A 13,538-nucleotide genomic window follows, 5' to 3' on the forward strand; every position below is an offset into this window, starting at 1 on the left:
GAGTAGAAAACTTCAGTTGAAATGTCCAGGAAGATAGGATGAAGAGGCTGGGAGAGGGGTAGGGTTCCTGCATGTTAGCCGCGGTGTACGGGGGCTTGAGCGCATAGTCCAGGCACAGTGCTTTGGGGATCTGGGTGCTTTCCCCGCTGCTGACGCCACAGACCGACACAGAGAACGACCAGTGTGTAGCATCTCTTCCAATAACGTACTTCCTTTCAGTGCTTTGAGAAAAGCCAGTTCAAGTAAATGTCGTTGCTGTCCTGCAGCTGCGGTGGCCCAGTCAGATGCGACGCCTTGTAACAAAATGTGCTAATTATAACATTGCATATTGGGAGGAGTTGGGGGAAGGGAGGGTCCTGCTAACTTTCTTCTGTTAGAAAAATAAAGGGGACCATGGCTGGGCTCCAAGGTGGGGCACTGCCATCCCGGACACATGCATAAAAGACCCAGGTAGACTTAATTAAACAGGGAGGACCCAGACAGGCCTCCAAGGCTGGAGAGATTTGGGCCTGGCTCCTGTGGGGCATTGTCCGGAATTCTGGGCAAACTGCTGGCAGGTCTGGGACCCTCCATTCAGCACAGCCCAGGGATGAAGTGCTCTGGGTGAAAGAGTGGGCTCTTCAGTCAGATGAACCTGGGCTTGAATCCGAGCTCTGCCATTTCTGGGCTGTGTGACTTTAGTCAGATTACTTGCCTTCTCTAAAGCCTCCGTTCTCTTCATCATTTTTTTTTTAATTTTTATTAAAAAAATTTTTTTTTAGGGGAGGAGGTAATTAGGTCCATTTATTGACTTACTTTTTAAGTGGAGGTGCTGGGGATTGAACCCAGGACCCTGTGCATGCTGGGCAGGCACTCTGCCACTGAGCTATCCCCTCCCCACTCTCCTCATCTTTAAAATGGACATAATGGTATATCAATTCTTAGGATTGCCGTGAGGATTAGTGGGATTATCTGTGAACTTTACACGCTGCTGCCTGGGACTCTGAACACTCAGTAAGTGGCAGTAATTAGGGCTAGTTTATTTCTTAAACCATATGCAGTCAAGCATCTTCACATGACAGAAATAGTGAGAGCAGCATGGCCTTCCAGACAAAGTTGGGAGACCCCAACACACAGCCACCCTAAGAGCTCCTCGGAGGAAGCGAGGCCTCCCCATGGTACGGTCCTGGACCGCCTTCACCTCCCAGCTCCAGTACCCTACCGCATCCCAGCCGACCCAGCCGGCACGTGGTCCCATGCCGCGACACGACCGGGACTCCTGCTTTATTTAAGAGCCTGAGTGAGACCATTTCAAGCCTTGCTATTTGGTTCTGTGGCATCTGGTTATGCAGGTTGCATGTCCTCTTGGCTTCGGTTTTCTCCAGTGTTCAAGACCTAAGAGATGACGCCTGGCGGCCCAGGGTGTGGTGGGCAGCCGCGGCATCCACACCGTTTCCGCCGCGAGGCTGGACGGTGTCAGGCTGGCTTTGCTGACATCTTGACTGCTCTGCGGGAGGCCTTGCCAGTGCCCGGGACTTTGAAACCCATGGCAAGAAGTAAGCAGCAGAGATGGACAGAAGAAAATATTATCACCTGAAAGGTGGGGCAGATGAGAGTCACTGGACGAGCAAGAGCAGGGAGAAGAGAGGACAAAAGGCCGAGAGAACAAAGGGGGGAGAGAGGAGCATGAAGTCGTGAAGGTAGAAAAGGAGACTGAAGGGAGATGGAGCTTTCTGATGCTGGCGAAGCTTAAGAATTAGGAAATGATAACAGATACAAAAGTGAGATTGAGATGGTTAGAAAGCCTCAAACAGGGAATCGTGATTGCGGAGGGGCTTTTGAGGCATCACATGATCCATCTCTCTGTCTTTATAACTGAAGAAAAGAAGAAAGAAAGAAAAAAAAAGGAGGAAAGAGAATTTTTTGCCTCCCTATTGGCAAAACTAGGGGGACTGGACTATGATCTGTAAGGCCCTTAGCACAGCTAACAATCTATGAATTTATAAGGCATGTGCCTATTTTTAAGTTCCCTTATTTGGTTAGGACACATCACTGTGGCCTGCTTAAGTTCCACGAATGTCACTTTGTGATAGTGCGAATGTGTTTGATTTTCTCAGTTCTCAAAAAGTCAGGATCATAATGCCCTTCAAAGTTTTCAGTAGCTTATACGGTGTGATCGTTTAGAAAAAAAATTAGCTGTCAGGTATGCTCTGGAACTAATGCTGAACTTTCGGGTAAGTAAGACTCAAGGCTAGAACCAGGTCCTAGAACGTTCTGGCTTTCCGTTGGGTGACTCCTCTGTCTGCTCATTGTTAAACTCGATGATGTCGGTTTCCTTGGTGTCCAAGTTTTCCATTAAATACAGCACATCAGGAGAGACTCGTGAGCCAGCCACAGTGTTGATTCCACTGGTCTCTGAGGATGTTTCTGTGTCAAGTAAAAGAAGGGGCTCAGGGCTCACGGGATGTGGACTTCGACCTGCCAGGGAGGTGCGGCTGGACCCCAGGAGCCCTGGGAGGCTCCACCGTTTGGGGGACATGTCATTGTCGTGAGGGTCTTCCTGGGAGGCAGACATGAGGATGTTTCTCTCATCTTTGGTTGAAGTTGTCTGGGAACTGGGGTCCGTCGGAAGTGATCCTTTCTCGGAGGCAAACAGGATCAACCCCACTGGGTCCTCCTGCTCAGTCCTGCTCGGCTGAACCCCAGTAAAGTCAGAGCTCTGGATGGAGGTGGTGGAGTCGTGGTGGTCGCCCTCCGCCGGGGGCACCCGTGCTGTGACCTGTACCTCGGGGACCCGTGGCATTTTGGTGGGGGAGCCCATCACACTGGACTGGGGAGTCAGGCTCTGTATCGTGCCTGTCTGGCTGGTCTCTCGGATGGTGGACAGCTCTCCGAGGCTGGAGTGCAGTGGGGGCCCCCCCTCGGGGGTGTGGGCTTGCTTCCAGGCAGCCGAGGCACGGTGGGGGCTTCTCGGGGGCACGGCCAGCAGATCCCTGGCCGGGCTGAGGTCGCTGTGCGGGAGGAACATGGAGCTGTCGCTGGCCTGCCTCCCGTAGCTTCTCCGCCTGGGGCTGGAGGGGTGCTCGTGGGCGCTCAGGAACCTCTTGACTCTTCTAATCACGGACCGGCGGTGGCCGGGCTTCTCATAATCCCACAGCCACTCCTCGCTGGGCAGGTCGGACCCGGACAGCCTGAAACACACAAGGACGAAATGCAGGCAGAGCAGCTTCAGGGGCCCAGCTCTGGGGCCGGAGTCTCAGAGTTTGGTATTTTTGCACTATGGTTTTTGACATGGAGGAGGGAGGGGGACTTCGGCTTGAGATAGTCTAGCAGAGGTTCTTAAGCTTTTTGGTCTTGGGAACCTTTTAAACTTTTAATAATTACTGGGTACCAATCAAGGTCCATACAGATCCAAAAGGAATCTGTTGGGAAGAGACATACCCCATACCACGCACGCATCTCCAGCTGGAAGTGACACTGTTTTACTACCATTGCCTGCGGGAGGAAGAACGGTTTCTTCCCTACCTGGCAACAGCTCAGCCAATGAGAGACCGTCACAGCTCAGCCAATTAAAAGCCATTATACTTTGAACTCCCAGTTTCCTCCAATGGACTTTTTATCAAAGCCTCTTCCAACCTCCCCTTCTCCTCATAAAAGAGTTTGCTTTGCTTTGCTTTGTTGGATTTGCATATGGTTTGCATAGTTGCATGTTCCGCATTGCAGTTCTTCACTGCTCCCAAATAAACCCATTTTGCTGGTTGAAAAAAAAAATTATTGAGTACCCCAAAGAGATTTGTTTATGCGGACTATAGTTACTGCTCGTTACTGTGTTAGAAATGATGACTGAGGGATATAAAAAAAAGCACAAGAAAGTACAGGCACACATTCCATTAACAAAGCGATGACATCACTGCACAGTGCGTAGCCTCTGGAGAATTCCACCTTACACTCAAGAAAGAATGAGAGTGAAAAAAGGCAAATAGCATTTTACTGTTTTTACAAAAATAGTTTCAACCTTAAGGACGTGGGTCTTGGCATCTTGATTCTTGGGGATTTCCAGAGATTTCCCAAGACTGTACTTTGAGAATCACTGATCTAGAGACTTAGACATAAAAAAGAAAAAGAAGATACAGTACGTTTTCTTTCTCCCTGTTACCAGTGCACTAGTCATGTTTTCCCAGGACCCGTGTGAACCCCCAAGACAATGGGTTATTGCTAAATTCAAGGCAGTCCGGATAACAGCTAACATTTCCTGGCTGCACCTCCTGGGTATTCATTCATTCAGTTATCACAGTAACCGTGCATGTTGGTATTGCTATTACTATGCACACTTTGCAGGTGAGGAAACTGAGGTCCTGAGAGATTCGTTAAGGCTGTGCAGCTAGTGAGGGCCAGTCCCAGAAGTCTGATTCCAAAGTCTTTGTTCCTAATCCCTTCTTTACAAAGCCGGCTGCATCAGTGTCAAGGGATGAGGTAAGAGTCCTGGCCCAGAGGTCACTTGCTAACATTCCTGGTTCAGGCTTCGCATTTCTGTCCGCTGACTCAGGGTCAAGGTAGTCTTTGTGGAAAGAGCACATCCCATGAGATGGTGTGGACTCACCACGCAATTGGGCTCCCCTGGCGATCAAGTTTGATGGATCTGGTATTGCTAAGAATATCCTGTTAAATTTCTAACATTTAAGACATAAAACAAAGAATCCTACCATTGTTAATCTTCTTCAAGGCTGCTATAAACGGATGGTTGAGATAACAATAAGGGCTACTGGGTAGCATCAGATTATATCTCTGTGGATTTGTGGTTTTTAACGAGGTTAAGAGGAACTACTCAAAGCCTTGCCTTTAAACTAGAGATGTTTCCGCTGGCCCTGGGAGCAACAGTGATCGGGCCCTCCCAGTCCAGTGTCTGTACCGACATCCACGGTGACGAGAGGCTTTAACTATGTCAGGTGCATTTTATGGGACATAAAGGAAAAAGTTGGAACAGCAAAAGCATTGGTGTAACCTGAAAGGGCGAAGTGAACAGCCAAAGAGAACATCATTCGTCCACGTTTATGAATAAAAGATGGATGATTGAGATGATTAACTGGCTAAACATCCTGGGGTGGCATCCAATTACAGCCTCGTGCTGTTATTCCAAAGCCCCAGCAGTGCCCTTGGCTACCAGATAGCCTCCTGGCCCACCCTGCACCGTGCACGGCGCAGATTCTGTTACACTGACCCGAGAAACGCGGACTCATGCTTTCAGCAGCCTTGGTGACCCTGCTCATTGCATCTCATTAGGTCAGATCTCCAGGCACACTTCAGGAATCCATTTAGTGACGGAACACATGGGAGTGGTTGGTCACTGAGATTGCCACGCTGGGCGTGCTCTGGGAATCCGAGGTGGAGCTGGCAATCTCCCTTTGTAGGACAGGTCCCTGTCCTTCATTTGGAATCTTGACTTTTTATTTGGGATTTGTCCCCCTTAACTACTTTTAAACCACACAGTCGTGTGGGAATGACAAAATCTTGCTAGGAAAAAAAAAAAATCTGTATTGTTATCACTTCAAAACTTTGTGAATCCTAAGGGAAAATCTTTCTAACGATGTGCTGATGTAGTGGGGTAAAATGATTAAGGCCATGGGTCATAAATTGGAGAAAAACAGACTGGTTGCAAAGAGCAAACTGCAAAAGGGCTGGCATTCTTGCTAAAGTTCTACTGATTGACTGACTGCCATTGGGCAGGGCTGTCGACAAGATGCTATCACACCTTCCTGCCTTGTGAGATTGTGGTGTGGACGCATGTGATTTATCCACTTACCCAGCTAAACTGATCGAGCATCTACCACGAGCAAATTTGTTGCATTAAATTCTATCTAATGTAATTTAAAAGGAGGGTGAAAGCCTGTATATAAATAGTTAAATCTGGGGGCAAAGTAAGGTCTTTGCTGGCCTTTGACACTAAGTAGGAGTCAGATGGGCTGAGAAAGGAAACAGTATTCCAGGTGGAAGAAGTGACTTGAACAAATGAGACAGTGGGGACTCTCAGGGTGTTTGTGAGGAATGGGAAATCCTCGAATTTGCGTCAAACACACAGAATAGTGTCAGGCAGAAGCTGGTGGCCTTGGACTGTGTTATGAGGAGTCCTATATACTGGGGAGAGGGATTTGGACTTGATTCCAGAGGCAGTGGGCAGCCTCTGGGGAGGGCATCACTAGGGTGCATTTGGTGGTGGTGTCCAAGCAGGAAAAGCTACGACAAAAGCAACTCTGCTGAGTGGTGTCAACCAGAAACGCCTTGGATAAGAAACATGACTCAGGAGCTTTCCACATCGTTAGTCCTAAAGGCCCATATGTGGGTCTTTGGAAGGACACTTGGTGGCCTGTGATCTGGGGGGCGGTGCTATGAGCCTCATGCTGGAGTGATGAAGGAAGCCTCCCAGCTCCTGCTGGCCGAGAGCAGCACAGAGCTCCCCGGCATGACGGGCCCCGTGACCTTTCTTCCTAAAGTTCCCGTGATGGAAGGTCTTGTTGCCAGCGCCCAGTGCCCATCTCCTTTCTCTGATACTCATGCTTCTCAATATGACAGCAGAAACTGTGGTTTAAGAGCAAAATGGTTTAAAGCTTAGAGCATGCAGAATAGAATACATTAAAAGAGTCTTTATTTCCCAGTTGGGACGCTTGGATGTACCTTTTAGGCCCTTTAAGACTTTTCCTCCTCCTTATTTGATATTTAAAGTGTACCTTTGGCACAGGGTTAGTACAGTCCAGAGGCCCAAATATAACACCCCTTAAAATGCCCCAAAACAATTATAGCCAAAACATGAGATGATAGTCTGTAAGCACCCTCCTTATGTTGCTATGTGTTAGAGAAGGTCAGTGGAAAAAGCTAGGTCTTAGGTTCTGGGATTCACTTGGACTGAGACAGGCTGGTAATTAGAGACCAGAGGACATTCATGGAAAGTGCCATGCAGCCATTAATGTCCAGCAGATGGAATTTGAGAACTGCGTCTGTGGTCAGGAAAATGATTTATTTTGGGAGCCTGCAGAGCCACGATCAGTGCTACCAAGGCTGATGCTACCTGGCTGTGTGACCTTTGGATACTCACCTAACCTCTCTGTGGCTTAGCATCATACTTGGTAAACTAATGACACCAATACTTAGTCTACCTGCTTTACGAGGGTGTTTGGAAGTTCAAAAGGAATAATATGTGTGGAAAAGCTTTGAAGAGTAGGAGATACAAAAAGGACCCTGTCAATGACTGGCAGACTTTCAGAGCTGGTTTCCAAATCATCATCGACTTCTTGCACACGGTTGGAGGAAATAATAGTATCTGTCTGAAGGTCACTCCGTGGTCTCCTTCCAGAGTGTCCTTCAAAAATGTTATTACACCTTGAAGCTGACCCCTAGCAATAAACATGTTGGAAAGGATGACTGTAACCGTCATTTAATGGTGAGACGAGGGCGTTGAGTAGATGGAGAGGAAACATAAGGACAGGGGGAAGTTGGATTTTTTTGAGAGAAAGACGGTAAGGCCAATCAGGTGGTGGGACTGCCCTGACCTCGGCTCCCAATGTCATTTTTTTGTGCCATTTGCAAACATTGTCAGATCCTGCAGTAAATGTTATAACATTATAAATCACGAATGCAGAAAGGCTGAGAGTGAGAAAGGTTGTGGCATGTATTGGGCTACTTTTGAAGGGAGGAGAAGGGCCAGCGGGGGAGAGAGAATAGGTTATGTAAAGCTCAGCAGGCTCATTGGTTCTCGTTGATTCTGGAAGGAGGGAGATCATGCATTGTTTCTATAGGGTCAGATCGATGTCAGGATTGGGGTGTGTTCTTATTTTAAACTACAATGTTTAAAAAAACCCCAACAACCCCAATTTTCAAAATATCTGCTGAACTTCTACAAAACCATCTGCCCCACGGTCTCCCTTGCCAATGGCAAATCTGAGGGCATGAGCAGCGGTGACTAAATTAAGGCCTCTTGAAAAGATGTTTGGGCTGGTCAGGGGTGCAGAAGAACACACTGCCAGTGGCCATAACAAAGAAGAGGCAGGGCACAGGACGGCGGCAGGTGGCAGCCGACCTTCAGACCTCTTAGCACGTGTCTGATGTGGAAACACCAAAACATCCCTGATGGCTTGAAAGATTTAATGCCTATTTTTCACAGCAAGCTTTTTGCAAAGTGACCCCCTTCTCCTGAGTGTGATCAGACAAATATAAAGCCTGTCTTTCTCTGTGGCCACTTTTCAAGTGGTATTTTGACAATTTAAATTCAAATAATAAGAGGTCATTGTCACAGGACTGAAATGAGGAATTTAGGAAAATGATATTTAATGCAACGAGTTCTACTTCCTCGGGTCAGATTTATTGTTTTCAAATTGCCAGCGCACCCAAAGTCGGGCGGCTGCCTTGGAGGGAACCAATAATTTGCATGAAAATCTATCAGGACAGAAGCACGTGTGCTGGAGTGTTTATTCACAGGCAAAGCAAAATGTATTCTTCAAACCCACTAGAGGCCAACACTGTTATTTTTAACCTTCTGCACTGCAGAATCTCCACCAAAGCTGTAGCCAAGGGCTTACAAAATGAGTAAATAACCCTCATGCTAAGCTGGGAGGTGGGCGGGGTGGGGGGTGGCGAGCATTGTGACAAAAAACCGGTGGACAGAAGGTTGTGTCCACCCAGCCCCCTCCCTGCTCCCCGGGCTGGGGGACAGTTCCCACTAGTGGAGCCTGATGGGAAATGGCTCAGTCCGGAGAGCTGGCGACCTTCCCGCTGCCTCTCTGTTGCCTCTCAGCTAGTTTGGACTGAAGATGATGGCGAATCTAGTTAAAGAACTGGCATTTCTAGCCTTATCTGCTCATCCCGCCTCCACTGGCTGTCGCAAAAAGAAATTGTGGCCCGAAGTGGGGGTTCACTTAAAGCCCCTGCCTCTCAATACTGTTGGATTCTATGGGAATTTTGTTAGAAAAGGGAATTACACCATCTCTACCCCTCACACCACTTTCAAGGTAAAAGCCAAGCGCCAACGGTGACGCCTTGTCGGCGTACGCAAGAATCCCTGAACAAGTTCTAAAATTATAAATTTAATGCACATTCATCTCCCTGAGAGCTTCCATCTCTCCTTCCTTTCTGGTACATTAAGTGAAAATCAATGTTCCAAGAATATATTTTTGTTGAAGTTAGTGATTCAGAATTGGAGATATTTTGGGTTGTTTATGACACAAGCGTGCAAAAGTATATATATCAGACTATGCATTTTCTTGTAAAGTTAAAATATTTGTATATAGCTGGCTAAGAAGGGATTACTGACGAGAGCATCCATCTAGAAGTCTATTTAACCACACTTCAGTAAAGTCTTTGCTTGCTGGAATATGTATTTTGATATACTTGAATTAATATCACTAAATACTTCTAATGGTACTGTACAATCTTAAATGCTTTGTGAACATCCAATACATACGTGTATAATTGCAAAAATAGTTGCATTAGTGCTAAATATTCTTAGGACTCTTGGAATGAAGATGGATAGGTCAAAGTCATGGTTTCCAGGTACATGGTCGTAGTTTCACAGTACCAAATTAATATCAGATGAATTCCTCAACTCCCAACCCAAAGGAACTCTCACAAAAATTGGAATATTTCTCCTCTTTGTCAAATGGATCCTTAACTGATGTCACAGACCCATTGCCTAAGATCACGACAAATGTGAGGACGTTTTGACATACTTGAATCACGGCAGAAAACCCAAGAAGACAGTCTCTTGGAATAGGATTGCAGCCAACAGTTTAAGGTTCCCGGGCTGAGAGTATGATTTTATCCATTAGCAAGACACAGTGAGCACACTCCTCCGTGTCACCCCTCACGACACACTTGAGTGACCCAATTCATCAGCAGCTGCAGCCTCTCTTCTCCAGAACTTCGAATCCTGCAGCTGCTATGGATGGGTGTTTTGTTAGGGTTTTCCCAGTGCCTTTAAGGGAGTATCGCTGCTTTCCAGTTGGCCATTCAGATTTCCAAGACAGGATGAAAGGGAGTTTTGAGAGGTTTTTAATGTCCATGTGCTCCATTCCTCAGAGCCTTAAAAATCTGTGCTAATGATAATCCCAAATATCTAAAAAGTAAGAATTTTGGAGTGAACTCAGGATGCTAGGATGTGAAGACAAGCACCCTGCCTCAAGCTCGCTGTGGCAGGAAAGGCCTGGACCTTATTTGTTTGTTTGTTTTAAAAAGAAACATATATTCAGCGGTGCTGGCTTGAGTTTGAGCATCCTAGGCTTGTTTTGGTTAAGTGAAATTTACCAAGCGTCAAGTGTCTACTAGCGCCCGAAGAAGACCTGTTTTCATTTCAGGATTTGGGCCTGTTTTCTTGGTGTGTGTCTTATGAATGCCTCTTTTTTGGCTGCTTGTGGGCAGTTTTCTTAATCTTGGTCGCCAGTAGCTCCCAGGCCATTCCTCGCTGTCCCTTACTGATTCCTGTCTGGTTTATCTCCTCTCCATAATCCAGACTTCTCAAAAAAGTAGTTCATGACGAGTAAATGAATTAAGGAACTATTGTGAGGTTTTTTGTTTGATTTGGGGGTTTTTTAGGCATGAAAATGGCATTGTGGTTAGATCTGCTTTACGATGGTCCAGTGGTGGGGAGGGTGAAGGTGGGTGGGAGGATGGAGGAAACCAGGCTGACCATGATAATGGAAGGTGGGTGATGGGTACATGAGGTTAATTACAGTTTGTTCTCTACTCTGTATACGTTTGGAATTTGCCATTATACAATTATTTTTAAAGTAGTTCCCACTGGAAATCTTGATCTCCTTGCCTCCCAGTCACTCCTCAACCTCCTGTAATTCAGCTTCTGCCCAACACTCTCACTTAAGTCTCCAATGACCTTAAAATGCAAACTCCCATGGTGTTTTTCAGACCTGATGTTGGAACGTCCACCACTGACCCCTAAGACAGGGCATCCTCTGGGTTCTCTTCCTGCATCTCTCCTGACCATTCCTGCTCTCTTTCAAGGACGCCTTTCTCCCTCTGGCCTACTCACCTGACCCCGTCCTTGGGTGGTCCCTCTCACTGTCTCACACACCCAGTGCTGATAACAGTCAGATGCATCCTCCCGCTTGGATTTTGTCTCTGTTCTCACTGCTGGCTGGGCCGTCTCCCTGTGAACTGTCCACAGATGCCTCAAATGCAGCCCATGCAAAAGGAAGCTCATCACCTCCCCCCAACGGCAGCTCTTCCTCAAGACTCTCTGTCACCCTTGGCTCATTACCAGCCACCCTGTCATTCTCAACTCCTCCTCTTTTCTCGAATGTGTCCCTTCCGCCATCTCCACTGTCTACACGCCTTGTAGGGTCACCCGAGTCAGGCCCTTATCCTCTCCACTCTAAACCGTACTAATGGTCAGCTCACTGGTCCCTGGCTCTGGTCTTACCCCAGCCATCCATCTTTCAGCCAGATAACCTGCCTGAAACACAACTGTGACCATGTTACTTAATAGCTTTGGGACAAGGCTGAAACGCGTTCCTCAGACTATAAAACCCTCCGTAACCCTCCCTCACCTCCCTCCCTCTCCAGATTCATTTCTTGGCTCTTCTGCTTTGCATATCAAATTGTTACTCTAATAGAAGCACAGCATAGAAAAATGGTTGCCAGGGGCTGGGAGGCTGGGGGGAAATAGAGATAAACTAGGTAAAAGCGTGTTAATGTTAAGCTGTGAGGTAAATAAGGTCTGAGAAGCTAATGGAAACATGGTGACTAGAGTTGATAACACTGAATTGAATAATTGGAATTTGCTAAGAGAATAGAACTTAAACGTTCTCATCAAATATATATATATATATATATATATATATAGTGATAGATGTGTTAGTCCACCAGATGGGGGAATCCTTCCACAATGTATACATATATCAAATCACCACAATGTGTACTTTAATTGTCTTATGATTCTATATGTCAGCTATACCTCAATAAGCTCAAATTTTAAAATATTTCTGCTTTGAATATACCATAGCTCCTTTCCGTCTTTGCTCATGCTGGCCTGCATGTACCCTCTGCTGGAACCCCCCTGCTCTCTGTGTTGGCTCCAAATTCATTCTGAAGGATGCACATTTGACTCCCCAACTCCAAGGGCCTCCTTCGACTCCCTGGACTCTGTGAAGGGTACCTCCCCTGTGTTCCCAGAAGACTCGGCATTTCTCTGTTGCTGCGTGTACCACATCGTGTTATAACTTGTCTCCTCTTTGTGTCTGTGAGCTTAGAAGGTGTGTTTTTTGGTTTTTTGGTTTTGTTTTTGCCTCTCTCTAGTGTCTGACATAGAACCTACCATACAAGAGAACCTCCAAGAAATTTTTGCCTGAATAAATGAATGAGTACGTTCCGTATGTGAAGATAAAAGGAAAAACATGGTCAATTAAATTTGTACTTGAGATAAAAGGTGGGCGGAAGTTATTTTATTTCGATAATGTATATTTGGTAAATGTGTAGAAAGTAGGGCAGTATTTTGAATGTATTCCTGAATGTAAGGAACAAAGGAATTGTCTCCAAGGAGTTTCCTTTTCATGTGGAAATGAGTAGTGCTCTGAATGTGAAAGAAAACAGGAGACAGAGTCATCCCTCAGGTTCCCTGGGACGGTACTTCTGCTGAGTTATTGAAGTGCCCTTTCCTCGCTCTTGGAATTTCTGGGCCATTTCTGGGAATTGTGATTTACACACCTGAAAGGTTGATCTGAAAAGATAAGGCAAATTTGATTTCCGAATGAAATATGCTGGGAACCTACATCCTAAATAGAATAAGAAAATAAAAAAATCCAGGAAAGGATATTATATGCCATCAAGCAGCAAACACTGACACGTTTGCATCCGTACCACACTGACACCTTGTCTTCCTCCTAGTGCCAGGAGCTCGCTGGCTCAGGCATCACCAACCTCCTGTGCTACAGAAATCCTTACTTCTACTTCCCTTTTCCCTGAGCCTCGGTCAGATGGTTTACTTGGTACTGACATGGCACTTGGTGAGCGAACAATTCACTGAGTAGGGAGTTACCTTTTCGATTTTAGAGGACATCTCTTGTTTTTGCCAGCCCGGTAGACCATTCGCCCTTCTCCTGGTAATAGCACGCTGATTTTGCTCCAAACATCACCTACTCTATATGGTTGGTTGGGGCTGACCACACCCCTTGGTCCAAAGATGGACACACAAGGCAACCTTAGCCAATCAAAGTATTGTGTCTTCCTTTTGATAGCTGTTGGTTCAGGAATGGGCATGTTAGCCACGCCCAGCCAGTCGTCATAAATCCCAGTGCTTTAAAGAGTTGGAAAAGAGATGTGCTCTTTCCACAGGGTTTGCTGAGAAGATAGGCCGGGCGCTGGGAGCTGCTGGCTGCCATCTGGCCTTTCTGCCATCACGAGGGGGAAGCCTGCCTGACACCTGAGCCAGTGGAGAGAAAAGTAGGATTGAGGGACAGAGAGGGCCACACGGGTCCTGTCTGATGAGCACTAGTTAGGTAATATGCCTGCTAGACCCCTCCATGGTGTCTCCATTGCAAGGTCACCCACGCACTTTTTGGCCTGGT

At 46.7% G+C, this 13,538-nt stretch overlaps 1 protein-coding gene across 1 annotated transcript in view; it reads right to left on the reverse strand.

Moving 5' to 3' along the window:
* Nucleotides 1-994: 994 nt before the first annotated feature.
* The window catches only part of BEST3 (bestrophin 3), a 38,421-nt gene continuing 25,877 nt past the window's right edge, over nt 995-13,538 (reverse strand). The window contains exon 9 of the mRNA XM_031463133.2: nt 995-3,170. Within this exon, the coding sequence (XP_031318993.1) occupies nt 2,231-3,170 (940 nt within the window). The 3' untranslated portion in view covers nt 995-2,230. The remainder of the gene's footprint in view (nt 3,171-13,538) is intronic.

The sequence above is a fragment of the Camelus dromedarius genome, chromosome 11, assembly GCF_036321535.1.
Source record: "Camelus dromedarius isolate mCamDro1 chromosome 11, mCamDro1.pat, whole genome shotgun sequence".
Lineage (NCBI taxonomy): Eukaryota > Metazoa > Chordata > Mammalia > Artiodactyla > Camelidae > Camelus > Camelus dromedarius.